General features: G+C 38.4%; 1 protein-coding gene across 1 annotated transcript in view; it reads left to right on the top strand.

The window, feature by feature from the left end:
• The window catches only part of LOC109078481 (brefeldin A-inhibited guanine nucleotide-exchange protein 2-like), a 29,025-nt gene extending 12,236 nt beyond the window's left edge, over window positions 1-16,789 (top strand). Inside the window, exons 13-39 of the mRNA XM_042751225.1 lie at window positions 494-602; window positions 679-868; window positions 941-1,052; window positions 1,128-1,333; window positions 1,420-1,504; window positions 1,715-1,886; window positions 1,982-2,133; window positions 2,372-2,500; window positions 2,585-2,743; window positions 3,857-4,004; window positions 4,126-4,222; window positions 4,317-4,357; window positions 7,013-7,182; window positions 7,332-7,483; window positions 8,358-8,530; window positions 8,627-8,787; window positions 8,870-9,000; window positions 9,081-9,210; window positions 9,677-9,812; window positions 10,050-10,188; window positions 10,501-10,558; window positions 10,787-10,901; window positions 11,878-12,017; window positions 12,162-12,333; window positions 12,438-12,576; window positions 12,968-13,085; window positions 15,159-16,789. Of these exons, the coding sequence (XP_042607159.1) occupies window positions 494-602; window positions 679-868; window positions 941-1,052; window positions 1,128-1,333; window positions 1,420-1,504; window positions 1,715-1,886; window positions 1,982-2,133; window positions 2,372-2,500; window positions 2,585-2,743; window positions 3,857-4,004; window positions 4,126-4,222; window positions 4,317-4,357; window positions 7,013-7,182; window positions 7,332-7,483; window positions 8,358-8,530; window positions 8,627-8,787; window positions 8,870-9,000; window positions 9,081-9,210; window positions 9,677-9,812; window positions 10,050-10,188; window positions 10,501-10,558; window positions 10,787-10,901; window positions 11,878-12,017; window positions 12,162-12,333; window positions 12,438-12,576; window positions 12,968-13,085; window positions 15,159-15,326 (3,702 nt within the window). The 3' untranslated portion in view covers window positions 15,327-16,789. The remainder of the gene's footprint in view (window positions 1-493; window positions 603-678; window positions 869-940; window positions 1,053-1,127; window positions 1,334-1,419; window positions 1,505-1,714; window positions 1,887-1,981; window positions 2,134-2,371; window positions 2,501-2,584; window positions 2,744-3,856; window positions 4,005-4,125; window positions 4,223-4,316; window positions 4,358-7,012; window positions 7,183-7,331; window positions 7,484-8,357; window positions 8,531-8,626; window positions 8,788-8,869; window positions 9,001-9,080; window positions 9,211-9,676; window positions 9,813-10,049; window positions 10,189-10,500; window positions 10,559-10,786; window positions 10,902-11,877; window positions 12,018-12,161; window positions 12,334-12,437; window positions 12,577-12,967; window positions 13,086-15,158) is intronic.
• Window positions 16,790-17,021: the final 232 nt, after the last annotated feature.

The raw sequence follows: 17,021 nt of genomic DNA, 5'->3' as shown, positions 1-17,021 counted from the left end.
TGTACATAATACAGCATATGCTATAAAATTTTGCATTTAGCATATTCTTTGATCTGAACAACTTAAATGAGGTAAAAATATGAACACAAGTAATTAATCATTAAAAACAACATTAACATAAATTCAAAAGAGTACAAACATTTCTAGTAAAAACAGGTAGCATGTTATTTGATAATACAGTATGTCATATAATGTAGATTTTAAGCAGATGCTTTAATCTGAAATTGAAATTAAAATGTGGTAAAAATATATACTGTATTTAATTTTTTCATCCTTTTATTAAAATATAAAAAGATGATGTGGTTAATCATAAGTGGCATTGCCAACAATATTAGCAATGCCACAATACTACATTTTAAAAATAATTCTAGAACAGTACAAACTTCTCCAGTAAAAACAAGTGCATGATTCACTGCAGTGAAAATCTTCCCCAGCCACACTGTTAGTGTGTAATAATTCATTCCAAGCTGATCGGTTAATGATTCATTTGCAGGAGCTGAGTTTGAGAAAGAAAGGGCTGGAGTGTCTGGTGTCCATTTTGAAGTGCATGGTGGAATGGAGCAGAGACATGTACGTCAACCCCAACCTGCAGGCCAACCTTGGTAAGACTACACCGAGATCTTTTTTAATCATCTGTTTCATCAGAATTTTCTAAGTCTAGACTGTGTTGCGCTGCAGGTCAGGAACGTCCAGCAGAGGGCGACAGTGCGGATGGGAAGCTCCATGAGAATCTTTCCTCTCGCAGAGATAGTGTGAGCTCTCTGGACTCCACTGTGTCGTCTGGAGTTCAGCAGTCTCAGCCGGATCACCCCGAGCAGTATGAGGTCATCAAGCAGCAGAAAGAGATCATCGAGCATGGCATTGAGCTGTAAGCTATCTTTTTTAAGCGTCTTTATTTTTTCTTCCATGTTTTTCTTTGACCATTTCTGTGTTTTACAAGGTTTAACAAGAAACCAAAAAGGGGATTGCAGTACCTGCAGGAGCAAGGCATGCTGGGCACCACACCAGAGGACATCGCACAGTTCCTGCAACAGGAGGAGCGACTGGACACGGTAAGTTCTTGCTTGTTTTCAGACATGGATAAATTAGTGCACCGAGACTTAGGCTCTGCTGTGTCATGTGATCAGACTCAGGTTGGCGAGTTCCTGGGAGAGAATGTGAAGTTTAATAAAGAAGTGATGTACTGCTATGTGGACCGGCTGGACTTTTGTGGCAAAGACTTTGTGTCAGCGCTCCGTGCCTTCCTTGAAGGCTTCAGGCTTCCAGGTGAAGCACAGAAAATCGATAGGCTCATGGAGAAGTTTGCCGCCCGATACCTGGAGTGCAATCAGGGGTAAATTTTGTAGTCTGAAGAAGAGTTATATACTTGTGAGGCTCGCTGGTGTTTGTGTTTGTGCTGACCTGTCTGTTGTTCTGTAGGCAGACTCTGTTTGCCAGCGCAGACACGGCTTATGTTCTGGCTTACTCCATCATCATGTTAACCACCGACCTGCACAGTCCACAGGTAAGACTACTTACTTATTTTTTTGCTCACTTATCTCCCTTCTCTCCTTTTGCTTTGCTTTGTATTTGCTAAGAGCAACTAACCAGAACCTTGTTAACTGCAAAACAAAGTCTTGCAACCATCCAGCATTTAGGAACATTCTAAAAAAACAAGGATGTTTTTATTTACATGAAATGTAAAAAACTAGTTTTGTTTTTGGTTTCTCTTCAGGTGAAGAACAAAATGACGAAGGAGCAGTACATAAAAATGAACCGTGGCATTAATGACAGTAAGGACCTGCCCGAGGAGTATCTCTCCTCCATCTACGACGAAATTGCAGGAAAGAAGATTGCTTTGAAGGAGAGCAAAGAATACTCCATCACTCCCAAATCCAGCAAACAGAGTAAGAGCCTCTCAACAAAATACCTGTAATTTCCTTTGATGGAATCGAATGTAACCCTGTTGAATGCTGACGTGAGCTGTTTGTCTTTCTGTTAGATGTAGCAAGTGAGAAGCAGAGAAGGCTGCTGTATAACATGGAGATGGAGCAGATGGCCAAAACGGCTAAGGCTCTGATGGAGGCTGTAAGTCACGCCCAGGCTCCCTTCTTCAGTGCTACTCACCTAGAGCACGTCCGGCCCATGTTCAAGGTAATGCAACATGTCCAGTAAACACAGTTCAATGCCAGCTGAGTACTGGAACAGAAAGTCATTGTAAGGATCATGAGCAGGTCATGGAGGAGACATGATCTGATACTGTTCCAGGATGTTGTGGTTTCACACATCAGTCTTTAAATGTTGAAAGGAAGTCAAACTTTGAACGTATGTTATCTGTGGGTGTAATTTTTCAGTATGTATGTTTCTGTGTTTTGTAATTTTTGTAAAACAGCTGGCCTGGACTCCTCTGTTGGCAGCGTTCAGCGTAGGACTCCAGGATTGTGACGATCAGGACGTGGCATCTCTTTGTCTGGAGGGGATCCGATGTGCAATCAGGATCACCTGCATCTTCAACATGCAGGTTTGTGTTTTTACACTTTTCATGTGACAAATCATACTCAAGCCTTTTTTTATTTAGTTCTTACTTTTTTTTTCTGTTTCACAGTTGGAGAGAGATGCCTACATCCAGGCCTTGGCCCGGTTTACGCTGCTCACCGCTAGCTCAAGTATCACAGAGATGAAGCAGAAGAACATTGATACCATAAAGACTCTCATCATGGTCGCCCACACAGACGGAAACTACTTGGGAAACTCCTGGCATGAGGTGGGCATCAGAGCATGTGAATAGAGTTGAGAGTTGAGCATAATGTCAGCAATGTCCCTTAAAGTGTGCTATAATTACACCAAATCAACTCCTGGTTTTCTATTAAAGGTTTAGTTCACTCCTGAATTAAAATTTCCTGAAAATTTACTAACCCCTATGTCATCCAAGATGTTTATGTTTTTCTTTCCTCAGTCGAAAAAGAAATTGAGGTTTTTGAGGAACACGTTTCAGGATTGTTCTCCATATAGTGGACTTTAGTGGGATTCAACGGGTTGCAGTTTCAATGCAGCTTCAAAGCTTGCAGCTTTGGTTCTTCATGATCCCAGCCGAGGAATAAAGTCTTATCTAGCAAAATGTTCGGTTAAAAATTCCACGACTTCACGCATTACGTAATCATGTTGGAAAAGTCAGGCACGTTTCATTCTTCATGTACTCCGGTTCAGAAAGTTAGGGTAGAGCGAAAAACTCCATCTCAAAAAACCCCCCACAGCATTGATCTACCAACATCATTTAAATACCATTTTACTTTAAATGCATTTTCGACTTTCTAAACACTTTCTCTTTACTAAACAAATTTTATTAAATAAACTTTCCAATGTGATTACATAGCACATGAAGTCGAGCTATTTAAATATTAAAAAATTTTATAAAAAATTATACTTTTTAAAACTTTTTGAAAATGACATCGTTTTGATAGATAAGACCCTCAGCTGGGATCATGTAGATCCATTTGAAGCTACATTGAAACTGCAATTTGGACCTTCAACCCATTGGTCCCCATTGAACTCCACTATAGGGGAAAAACTTTAATTTCTTTTTGACTGAAGATAGAAAGACATGAACATCTTGGATGACATGGGGGTGAGTAAATTATCAAGGAAATTTTTATTCTGGAGTGATCTAATCCTTTAAAAGAAATGTAGAAAATACATAATAGAAAACTTGCCTGAAACACTTTCACTCTCACCCCAGACCAGCAGGTCATTTTGTTGAGCCCTGCAAAGTCATGCAACTCCACTCCGCTGGTGTGCATAAACCCCTGCTCTCCTCCAAAACTATTGATTTGCTAAAGTTTCTTTCCAGCCTCTACACATCTGCCTGCTCTTTGTTTAGATTCTGAGATGTATCAGTCAGCTGGAGTTGGCCCAGTTGATTGGGACAGGGGTGAAGACACGTTATATCTCTGGTGTGGTCCGGGACCAGGGAGGCAGCATAAAGGGCTTCCCATCAGGGGGAGAGGAATTCATGCCCCTCGGCTTAGGTAGGCCATTGTACGACTGCAGTTAATAGCTCATGGATGCGACCGAAGTGTTCAGTCTGTTTATTGGTGTGTGTGGATGATGTTCCTTATGGAGCAAAACAGTATTATTGGTCTCCTGCAGGTACTCTGGTTGGAGGTCCAGACAAGCGTCAGATGGCTCATATCCAGGAGTCAGTGGGGGAGACCAGTTCTCAGAGTGTTGTGGTGGCTGTGGACAGGTGCATTGAAATCACAGGACAATACAAATATACAGTGTTGCTCTTACTGTTTATGCTTCCTTGTCTGACCTTCCGTCTCTCTTTCGTGTGCCAGAATCTTCACTGGATCCACCAGGCTTGATGGAAATGCAATTGGTAGGTTTTTTTTTTTTAATGTAACAACATTAGCATTGATTTTTTTTAAGGGGGAAATATATTTTAAACATTCAAAACATGCACTACCATTCAAAAGTTTTTTTTTTTAAATATTGTTGAAAGAAGTCTCTTATACTCACTTAAGCTTTATATATACGATCAAAATACAGTAAAACTGTAATATTGTGAGATATTGCTACAATTTAAAGTAACTTTTCTTTTGTAATATTTTTAAAATGTAATTTATTCCTGAGATGAAAAAATGAACAGCATTTATTTGAAATAGAAATGTTTAATGTCTAAACTAACACATTCTCAATTTAATAAAAGTATACTTAAAAAAAAAAAAAAATCATACTTTTTTTTATTTTAATCTTACAGACACCAAACCTTTGAACGATAGTGTAACTATGAGATCACATAACAAATTTATTATTACAGCACTATTTATCTAGCACATAATCAAAGAGGGTCTGAATTAACTACAGGATGTGACAGCACAATCTTGAACAAATACAGTAAGTTGACATCTATTTAAATGCTGTAATTTAATTCAAAAACATGGTGATGAATGTTCCCCAATGCTGCAAATGCTAGGGGTTTGATTTATAGAGCGATTCGGTTTGTAGATGTAAAACATGAAAAATAATTAGCATGGATTCCCCCAGGAATTATATGGTTTTTAAGTAGCAGTTGTGAGGTCTATATTTAACATTATTTTTTAACTCTACATCATAAATAACAAATAACAAAAATTCAAACATTAAATATGAATTATTTGAATTACTAAATAAGCAAAACAACGACTACAACTAATACAGAGAACACTACAGTATTACTCACTGGAGAAAAAATAGCTTGTTACTGGAAAAGCACCACTATTTTGAAAACAGGTGCGCTGCTGTCACGCTACTGAGAAGTGTAGCTAGGTTATTCATGTATTAAGTTAATCCACAACACTGTTTGAGAGCATATCTGTGTGGGTTAATTATTTGGAAACTGATAAATTTAATTCTACCTGGGTAAACTTGAGTCAGTGGGTTCTGGGGGTTTTTTTTTGTATTTAGCAAGAAATTAACAGGAACAGCTGCATTCTTAACATACCATTAGCTCCATGAGCAATGGAAAATCAGTTTGATATTTTTATTGTGTAAGTGGGCGTCCATGCTTTTCATTACCCTTTTCACCATAGCTTGGGTTTGTTTTTATTGTCTGAGATTCATTCATTTGGTCCATTACATCATAAGGAAGTGACTTACAGGGTGTAGGGTTGTTCTGTCAGTATTGCTTCTGGATCTCTGTTAAACAGGGTAGCCAAGTCCACAGTTTTTTAATTTTATTTGACTGAAATGGTTGTATTTATTTTACTTTCAACCAATAATAAAACTTTTTTAGTTTTTGGGTATTTGAGGGAGAGGCTCTGGTTAAGCTCCTTTATGAAAACAGATGTGTGATTGATGACTACTATATAGTGATTTTTTAAGTAAATTTGTGTTTAATGCATAACAGTGACTGTAAAGTATGTATTTTAGGTGTGGGAGTGGCATATTTTAAGTTTTGATATGATTTTGGTATGTGATAGGGTTTTGGGATTGTTTTGATTAGCCATAGGGTTAGTTTTTTTTTTTTTTTACGCAAACCTGGCAACCAAGCTGGTAAGCTTTCCAGAGGGTTCAACTCATATGGAAACTGAAATTGTGATCATATTTTCTCCACTATTGTGATGTATATACAGGTGAACTGCTTATTAAATGAGAAAAAAATGTAGGGTGTAACTTTACATATCAAAACTGCTCTGGGTGTGTGTTCACGGTGTGTGTGTGTTCACTGCTGTGTGTGTGCACTTTGGATGGGTTAAATACAGAGCACGAATTCTGAGTATGGGTCACCATACTTGGCTGTATGTCACGTCACTTTCACTTTATATGTTCATCAGGAAATTCAGTCGTTGACATTAGGGTAAATATTTTTAATTAAAGATTATGGAACAAAATAAAAAAAAAAATAAAATAAAAAACCAATTATAAAAAAAACAACAATACACCAATCAAAAAAAAATTAACCATCCAAAATATCATGTTGACCTCTGGGTAATGTAGAAGTGACATTTACACTCAGTTTGTACATTGTATTGAAATGACCTGCTTCTATGACTCTGAATTCAGAAGAAACAAACTTCCCTAATCTGTGTACTACATACAGACATGGTTCCATGATGGAGCTTGTCTTTGATGAAAGACAATTGGCCTTTTTGTTTCAGAAATGATGTAAGAACTTGCAAAGATGTCACCTTACAATCACAATGTTAGCAAAAGCATGCGCTATTAAAGACTTTTTCTGTAATATTTCTATAATAATTGCTACATGTTTTGGTTGTATGTGTATGAATGGCTGAAAATGATCTGTTGCAGACTGTTTGGGTGGACGCAGTTTATTTGGTTATTTTATGTATTCTTACTATTAGGCGACTGCCACACAAAATGGCTCTCTGGACTGACCCATAAATCAACCCACATTGATTAACTTTCACATAGATACTCTGTTCTGTTCTAAACGAATGTGTTCTGCCAGTAGGCAGTGGATGTGTAGATAATGTATTTGGGGGCAAAATGTCTCTGAGATTTGTGTTAATTGTAAACTCTGCTCCATCCCCAGTGGACTTTGTGCGTTGGCTCTGTGCGGTGTCCATGGACGAGCTGGCTTCTGCTCACCAGCCACGCATGTTCAGTCTGCAGAAGATAGTGGAGATCTCCTACTACAACATGAACCGCATCCGTTTGCAGTGGTCACGCATTTGGCAGGTCATCGGAGATCACTTTAACAAGGTCTGTAGCCTTACCTAAAGATGCAGTCAGATTTTGCTAATGAGACCGCACCTTCAAGCTGCCAGTGAAATGTTTTAGTTTTTTTTTTCCCCGGATTTAATAAATCAGTAAAACAGCTGTCTGATTGTGTTTGATTTCTGATTTGGCAGGTGGGTTGTAATCCTAATGAGGATGTGGCCATCTTTGCTGTGGACTCCCTGAGACAACTCTCTATGAAGTTTCTGGAGAAAGGAGAACTGGCCAATTTCCGCTTCCAGAAGGACTTTTTAAGGCCATTTGAACACATCATGAAGAAGAACAGGTGAGGAGAGGAGATTTAGAAATGTGAATGGTTGGAGAGATAAAGAAATGATGCAATCTGTAAACATGTTAACTTTAAACGTGTGATATTCAGAGGTAAAATATTTTGTTATCCCAGATTATTATGCAACAAGAACTATAAGTAGGCCATTTGCAGGATGTTTTCCCAAAAAACACTCACTACAGCTGCATGATTTGGGGGAAAAAAACTTATTGCAAATCTCCTGATAAAAGTTGAGATTGTGATTTTTAAAATGTTGTAATTATATATCAATATGGCATATATCAGTTATTATTATTATTATTATTAAGTAGAAATAGAACAATTACAAAATAAAAATATATTATTGTAATATTCCACTGTAAATGAAAACGTGAATATTTAAGAAAAATATAATTATAAAACTTAAAAACATAAAATATAAATATTCAAAAAATCAAAACATTATAAACTTAAAAAAAGAATATTTAAATATTCAAAACATTTAATATTCTTTTTTAATTCATAAATTTAATTTTCAAATGGTAAACCATCAAACTTTTATTTTGATGGAAAACCACAGACGGCCCTAACACAGTGCATATATTTATTTAAATAAATCACAGCCTTTGCCTTTAAAATAAAAGTGCCTTTTTTGAATAAATTTATGATTTCATTTTTATTTCAATAAATCATGCAACCCTTCCACTGGCTCTGTGGTGCCATTAAAACCAGCAACATTAGCTCATTCAAAAGCAAGTTTGGGGCAGAACTATCTGTTTTTCTAATGGGTGAAGTATTCAGGAAACCTGTCAGAACTCATTATTTTAGCATATTTTTTTATTTGAAGCCGTGCATTTCAGTTACTGCTACAATAACTTCATCTATTTTAAAGGTCGCCCACTATCCGGGACATGGTGATACGATGTGTGGCCCAGATGGTGAACTCCCAGGCTGCTAATATTCGCTCTGGCTGGAAGAACATCTTCTCTGTGTTCCATCAAGCAGCATCAGATCATGATGAGAACATTGTGGACCTCGCGTTTCAAACCACAGGACACATTGTTAGTAAGTACCGGAAAATTCACACTATTTTAAAACTTTCATCTTGAACATTTAAAATAAAACATCATTCTCATGTCTATCCTTTCTGTTTCCTCACAGTGAATACATTTAAGCAGCATTTTGCCGCAGCCATCGACTCTTTCCAGGACGCAGTCAAGTGTCTGTCAGAGTTTGTGTGTAACGCTGCATTTCCTGACACCAGTATGGAAGCCATTCGGCTCATCCGCCACTGCGCTAAATACGTGTCTGACCGGCCGCAGGTGAGTGCTGTCACCTCATCCTTTGTTACTCATGACGACTGAGCTTCAAAAATGACATATTAGTCACTCTTCCCCTTTCCAGGCACTGAGGGAATACACTAGTGATGACATGAATGTGGCCCCCGGTGACCGTGTTTGGGTGCGAGGCTGGTTCCCCATCCTGTTTGAGCTTTCCTGCATCATCAACCGCTGCAAACTAGACGTCAGGACCAGGTGGGTCCCCAACTTCACTTCCATACAAAGAAACTATGTGGATGTTTGGAGCTTATTCTGAGAGGGTTTGTGTCATGCAGGGGTCTGACTGTCATGTTTGAGATCATGAAGAGTTACGGACACACCTTTGAAAAGCATTGGTGGCATGACCTCTTCCGGATCATCTTCCGAATATTCGACAACATGAAGCTCCCTGAGCAGCAAACTGAAGTGAGTATCAATCACAACTTTGATTCTACCAACTTTAGCAACGCTGCTTACCTATCTACATTTTCAATAATGTGATAATAGCTCAGCTGTATTCAAAATACTTCAGCTTGTCCAATAACAGGCAGCTTTTTCCCACTAGTAACAGGACAAAATGTTACATCACCGATATTATCACATTATTTTGTGCATGCAACCTTCAGACTGAGCGATCAGAAACAATCATATTAAACCTCACCCACAAATGTTTCGCGATTCATTTAACATCTTGACCAACTTGAATAATCACACATTTTTATCAGTTTTCAACCGGCTCAGGGTACATCGTTACATCCCTACGTAAGAGTAGATGCAGTCATTTGTAGCTTTATTCTTCTAGCTATAGTAGCTAAAAAAAAATCGTTAGGCTTGCATATTGTCAGAAAGTGTCTTACTTCCACATTGTAAAATAAGATTTTTTCTTTCATAGAAAACAGAGTGGATGACAACGACATGTAACCATGCCCTCTACGCAATCTGCGATGTGTTCACACAATTCTACGAGCCTCTCAGTGAGGTGCTTCTGGCGGATATTTTTGCACAGCTGCAGTGGTGCGTGAAACAAGGTGGGGGTTTCACTCATCTGTTGCGCTAATCATGAGGGAGAGTTTAGGAATTTTAAGAAATTGTCCTGCTACTTGTTGAACTTCATTCCAGATGGACATTTCAGATGTGACGCCTACACATGTCACATTTGGAGAAACATATTGGCCCTGTGGGTGGTAGTGTTTTAAATCAGCAGGGTGTGGTAATACAAGGAACTTGTGAGTGTGTTACACTCACAACTCTGCCTCTGTTCTCAGATAATGAGCAGCTGGCGCGGTCAGGCACAAACTGTCTGGAGAACCTGGTGATCCTGAACGGGGAGAAGTTCAGTCCGGATGTGTGGGACGTCACCTGCGCCTGCATGCTGGATATCTTCCAGACCACCAGCCCTCATGCGTATGACACTCTTGCACACCACCATCTGTTTCAATGACACTTTAACGGCCTTCCCTCTGGATGTGTTTTGATGAGAGTAGTCGATCGATCTCTAAAAAACAATCAAATAAATAACATGATATGCTAATTAATCTAAATAAATTAGAATTTTTAGTATTTTCTAGCTAAATCTAGAAAATACTTTTTTGGGTTGTTTTTTGCGCCAATATATTGCAGCTCTTGACATGACTGCTGATATTGTGTTTGAAAAGGCTCTTTGGGCTCTGCTTATGAAATCCTCTCTCAGTTTGGTTCTGACTTTGCTTTTAACAGCTTGCTGACATGGCGACCAGCTGGACAGGAAGAGGAGGTGGGAGAAGGGAAACACATGGTGAGATCACAATAACATAAATAAATATTGTGAATACACACACACACAAATAATAAGCCACAATCAAGCACCTGTAAGCCTTTATTCTGTCAAACATTGTGTCCTACACTCTGCTAACACTAAGACACACCCACCATGCTTTGCTTGCTATTTATAGTGGACATTTGCATATTAGGCTCTGATTTTCATATGCATGCATATGTGTGTGTGTGTTTGTCTGTGTTTTAGGACGCTGAGGTTGATTCTCAGTCGCAGAGCAGCTTTGAGAGGACTCATTCAGAGAGAGGACACAGTCAGATGTCCACTGCCAGTGATGAAACGTGGAAAGGAAAGTCCCAAACCAGTACGTACAGCTGCAGTACAAAAGTGACAGTTAAGACTTTGTTACAAAAGATTTCTACTTATGATAAATTATTTTAAACTTGATTAAAGAATCCTTAATTCCAGAATACTAAGCAGCACAACTCTTTTCAATTTTAATGTTGAAATGTTTTTTGAGCAGCATATTAGAATGATTTCTGAAGGATCATGTGACACTAAAGACTGGAGATTCTGAAAATTCATCACAAGAATAAGTTCCATTTTAAAATATATGCGAATAAAAAAAAACTCTTAAAAAATAAAAAAAAATACAACATTACTACATCAACTACTTAACAAAACAAATAAATCCTTGGTGAGCATAAAATACTTTGTACAAAAACAAAAGTATCACCGACCCCAAACTTTTGAATGGTAGTGTATGTCTCACTAAAATCAAAAGAAAAAAACCTAAAGTTAGATTTGACTAAAGAAAATAAAGTCTCCATTTCCGTGTTACCACAATGCAAAAAAATCTATTACAGAACAAAAAAATCCCTTTGAAGTTTCAATGGGATTTACTCTTGTACTGAGAGTTTCAAACCTAACCTCATGTCACACAACTCTCTTACTTTGTCCAAAATATAAAGAATTCTGATAAGCTGCTGAAGCCACCGAACAGTTTAGAGTTTCCACCAACAGCCATATTCTCTTTGAACAATAACCTCTTCCTCTTTTAAAATCGGCATGAAACGGAAAACTCGACCGACTTTTGTTCCCTGTTGTTGACATTTAACCATGTGAAAGTGCTCCGTGAATAAGCGAAAACTATATAGATGTGATTTTGTCCACTGAGAACGTATTGGAACAAAGAAACTGCAGATTGAATGGAGGCTGATCTAAATGTAAAATAAAACAACACTGGACAACCTTGTTGCCCAATCCTTGTACCACTTTACACATCACCTTTCTGAGTTCTTCTGTGAATTTTAACATGTTACTCTCTTACTCTGATCTAGGGGTCTCAGACCACAGGCTGTTTGCAGGGCTGCTTATAAAGTGTGTCGTACAGCTGGAGTTGATTCAGACCATAGACAACATTGTATTCTACCCGGCTACCAGCAAGAGGGAGGATGCTGAGAACATGGCGGCTGCTCAGGTGTGTTCACATAAAAGCCATAAAATCTTATGAATTACAACTAATAACTGTGAGAATGCAGCCTGTGTGACCAGCACTTTATGATGTTGATACCATGGCTTAGTTAAAGTTTCTTTTGTTCTGTCTCTGTCTGTTTCCCAATAGCGAGATGCACTCGAGCAAGCAGAAGAGGGAGAGACAGAGGCCGATCAGGGCATGTACAGACACCTGTCCTCACAACACCTCTTCAAACTGCTTGACTGCCTCCTTGAGTCCCACAGGTTTGCCAAGGACTTCAACTCCAACAATGAGCAGAGGACAGCGCTCTGGAGAGCAGGTCCGCACTCTTTTATTTCCTCGTCTGGGTTGTGGTAATGCTGTCATTTATAGGAGACTGTCCTTTTTTTTATTGTGCATGTCTTTTATTAATCTTGCATGTAGGCTTTAAGGGGAAGTCAAAACCGAATCTTCTGAAGCAGGAGACCAGCAGTCTGGCCTGCAGTCTGAGGATCCTCTTTCGCATGTACTCCGACACGCAGCTGCGAGACTCCTGGCCAGACATCCAGACACGCCTGCTGCAGTGAGTGCAGTCGTCTGCCTCATTCATTAATCACGCTCACTCACCAAGCTCAACACAAAGATACCTGCTTTTATACAATACTGTCTGTGCTATGAGTTCAGATGCACCTATTGTTGGAAGAAATTGCACTTGAGTTGATTCATTATTATTTTGTATTATTCTTGACATTATGAACATGATTTGAAAGCACTAAAATATAGGTGCTGCATTCATTGCCGGATGTGTAATAATCAGATCAATTGTATGACTTTAAAAAAAAAAAAAAAAAAGCAGTAGGAACTGTTTTATGTGAAACACTGAGGGATGAGTCTCATAATCAAGTTCTGATTTACATATGCTGTACGGGAAGGTATTGGGACAGTAACAATATATGTGTGTGTGTTTGATTTAGGGTGTGTAGTGAAGCCCTGGCTTACTTCATCGGTCTTACCTCAGAGAGCCACCGGGAAGCCTGGACGAGTCTCCTGCTGCTGCTCCTCACCCGGACACTCAGACTGCCTGATGACAAAGTAATAACATACATAAACAAACACACCCTCTCACTGAACCAGAACATTAGATGCAGGGCCCAAAATGACCTTTTTGTCTCAACAGCCAATGTTTCTTGCCACCCATGAAACTGTTTTTTTTTTTTTTTTTTTTTTTATTTATTAAAATATATATTTTTTTCTTTTTAAATTTGGAATATTCAATATATTTGGCACCATGTGGAGTTTATGAATGATGTTAAATTTTTCTAAAAGTAAGAGTCACAACAACACAGGTTGTGTCTTTTACAATTCAACTTGAGGTCCTTGATCAGATGGTTAAAGACAGTGGTCAACACTTCATGTTGATTCAGACATTAAGTAGACATCCAGCTGGGTTCAGCCACTAGATCTTGGTTTTATACTGTAAAATATTGACATATTCCATATTAAGAGCAAGAAAAACGGAAGGCAAAAATAGTGTCCTTATTAACCATACAGGTGAGTCTGATAATTAGCCAATGGGTGTTATTTCCTGTAGGAGAGACTTGTTTTGGATATCTCGCTTATCCTTCAGGGGTCTGAGTTGAGGCTTTTATTACAGGAAGCACCCTGCTGAAACGCCAGCTTGTCAGTGTGATGACCTTTATATGTAAAAGAGACCTGCGCTATTAGGCAGACAATCTACTAGCAGCCCTGGGGATTTTCCTTGTCCATAACTAAAATACACTTTTCTATTCATCACTCCTCTGATAATATCAAGTTTTCCTGGCGGCATTCCACCCCAGATTGACACTCTGCTAAAAGGACTTTAAGGGAAATCCCTAACTGAAAAGACAAAGGGATAGTTCACCCAAAAATGAAAATTACACTATGATTTACTCACCCTCAATCCATCCTAGGTGTATATGATCTTTTTGTCTTTAAGAAGAACTCAGTCGGAGTTATATTAAAAACATGCTGGCTCTTCCAAGCTTAATAATGGCAGTGAATGATGGTCAAAACTTTAAAGCCCAAAAAAGTGCATCCAACATAAAAAGTGCTTCACACAGCTCCTGGGGGTTAATAATGGCCTCCGGAAGCAAATCGATGTGTTTTTATATCCATATTTAAAACTTGATAAACTGTAATCTCTAGTTTCCTTTAACTGTCATACTTGTGTTCACGAGAGAGTAGTGTCTCAGCGGATGATGTAGAATGTAGCGGAAGTACAGAGGAGAGAGCAAAACAAACCACCGGTCATGAATTAGAAATACAAAACGGGGATTTGGACCGTTGGCTGAACTTCTGATTCATATCGCACACAAAATTGGAAACACTGGGAGTTTCAAAGTCATCATCAGATTGGTTGAATTACACAGGATTTCCACGAGACGTGTGTCGTGTTCTTTAATGCTCTGCCTTTAAAAAAAGATGCCGTGGCACCAAACCCCCTCATGGAAGAAGAAAGCCATCGTGTTTCCAGCTGTGATGATGAGCACTTTTTAGGGTCAACTACAAGCTGGATTTTCAAAAGTATGTGAAATATCTAAAGTTCACGGTATAGAATGCTTAAAATATGTCTAAGAGTTTGACACACTGGTCTGTTACTGTGGGGACATTTCCACGCAATTAAACATGACGTGGCACAAAACAGAACGTGATTAGTTGCTTTAGCTGTCAGTCATATGGCCTCTTGGGCGGGCCTTGGCCATTCAAAGCGGCCAAGGTTCCCAGACCTTCTGCCATCAGTCTGAAGATCTGGCTACGCAAGGTTTAATTATGGATATTTTTCTTACACAAACACATTAACTTCAGATTAACCCCCGGAGTGTGTGGTGTGTTTTATGATGGATTGACGCACTTTTTTGGGCTTCAAAATCTCAACCACCATTCACTGCCATTATAAATCTTGGAAGAGCCACAACATTTTTTAATGTAACTCTGATTGGATTTGTCTGAAAGAAGAAAGTCATATTAGGGTGGCTTGAGGGTGAGTAAATCATGGGGTAATTTTCATTTTTGTGAGAACTATACCTTTAACACTTTTAAATTAAATGTAATTAAATTTCAAATAAAACAATATAAAATAAAATGTCAGCCCATGAATGCCTAACATTGTCAACTCTCTTTCAGTTCAAGCCTCATGCCTCCTGCTATTACCACCATCTGTGTGAGATGATGCAGTTCGACCTCATTCCGGAGCTTCGCGCTGCTCTGCGGCGATTTTTCCTTCGCATCGGTTCCGTCTTCCAGATTGCCGCTCCTGAACAGGGCAGAGCGCAGCCTTCACCATCATCATAACGCGGATCAGGACTGGGAACACAGCTCAGAGATGAACTGGAAAGAAAGCGGGGCTGTAAAGTGTATGGATAGTCTGCGTGTATAAGCCTCTGCTGTGATTTAAAGAACTGTACAGGAACGCAGAATGACTGTGTGTGACTGTCCCATACTTTCCTCTGCCAGTCCTGACTCACCGCCGTCAGTCGCTCCCTATGAGAGAACAGCACTGTGACCCAGCAGGGTGACGCTTCTGCTGTGTCATTCGTCTGTGTTGTTAGAGTCATGAGTCATATTTGTTTATTTTTATTTTTACTTTCTTCTGGATGGCTGCGAAAATAATTTATTACCAGTACTGCTGTATATCTGGTTTTTGATCATCTGTTGATTTCATTGTTTTGGCTCTTGTCCTATCTGTAAAATTTTGTCTGTTTTAAAGGCTGAAGAAAGATAGACAAACAGAAATGAGATCATCCCCTGTTATTAAGAGCTTGTAAAAGAAACCCGATGTGCAATGTGTTTGCGCCAGTGAAAAACGGTATATTTGTTAATGATTTAAGGTCCAACAATGGTCCATTATCATTGTCCTTTATTGATTCATCAAACAATTAAACGATCATCTCTGATTTGAATTCATTCAAGCAACCCACAGAGGTTTTTGCATTTAAATGCTTTTAGTTTGGGGTAAAAGACTTCAATCTGGTTCCGATGTGTTCACACTAAACTCCAAATTGTCCTAAGAATGTAACGGTTGCCTTCAAAGCATTTGGTATTTATTTTACATGTGTCAGTACTTACGCTTGCTAATCCAGACCAGGCCGACACTACCATTTATTACATGCCACACATCATGCTCATTTGGTTTCCATCATATAAAAAATGTATTGCATTTTTTGAAAGTTTTTTTTTTTCATTATATATATATATATTATATCATTGAAATCTTAAGACATCTAATGAATATTTAATATTAGTGCACTAAAGTTTGCTTAATAGATTATTATTATTTTTTTTTACATTTCATTTTTGCAAGTGCTGTTCGCTCTTGATTTGGAGTTAGACTGAATCAGCAGGTTTATGAGATGGATGCCAGTCACATTAATATAAAACAATTGAAGTGGGGGAAATACAGAAATACAAATGCACTGTATAATCCAGGTATATCTTCATTAAACCCCTGCAGCATATGACTTACTAGTGTATTACCAATGCAGATTCAACTCCCAATTCATTTTCATTAAGTATGTATTTCATTCTTGAAGTGCATTTAAATATTTTCTGAAAAGCATTCCTTCCCTTGCAACTATGGATGTCTACTTTGCCTCCCTTGAGACTGGGAGATATAAATATATAAAGTATATTAAGAAATACAATGTGTAAAGTTTTCATGTAAAATATACACAATGTTCGACTCTATACATATTGTGATGTAATCTTACAAGCATTTGGTTGAGTAATCAATAAAGTTTGAAGTCTGAACCATTGAATTTTCTCCTACCTGTACATGTTGTTTCTTCCATATTAAGGTTTTCAATGAGGGGGACTGAGTTTCTAACTTCATGTCTAACGATTTAAAACGCATATATAATGCAGTTATGCTTGTTCTTTTAAAGCAGGGGTCTCTTGTTTGACAGAGTCTTGGATGGAGGCTCCTAAAGTCTTTAAAGATAGAAAACAAACTCGTTATATCACGACAACACCAGCATATGAAATGAATGA

The sequence above is a fragment of the Cyprinus carpio genome, chromosome B23 (genome assembly GCF_018340385.1).
Source record: "Cyprinus carpio isolate SPL01 chromosome B23, ASM1834038v1, whole genome shotgun sequence".
Lineage (NCBI taxonomy): Eukaryota > Metazoa > Chordata > Actinopteri > Cypriniformes > Cyprinidae > Cyprinus > Cyprinus carpio.
Note: the sequence above shows the minus strand (reverse complement) of the source record. Positions and strands in the feature narration are given on the sequence as shown.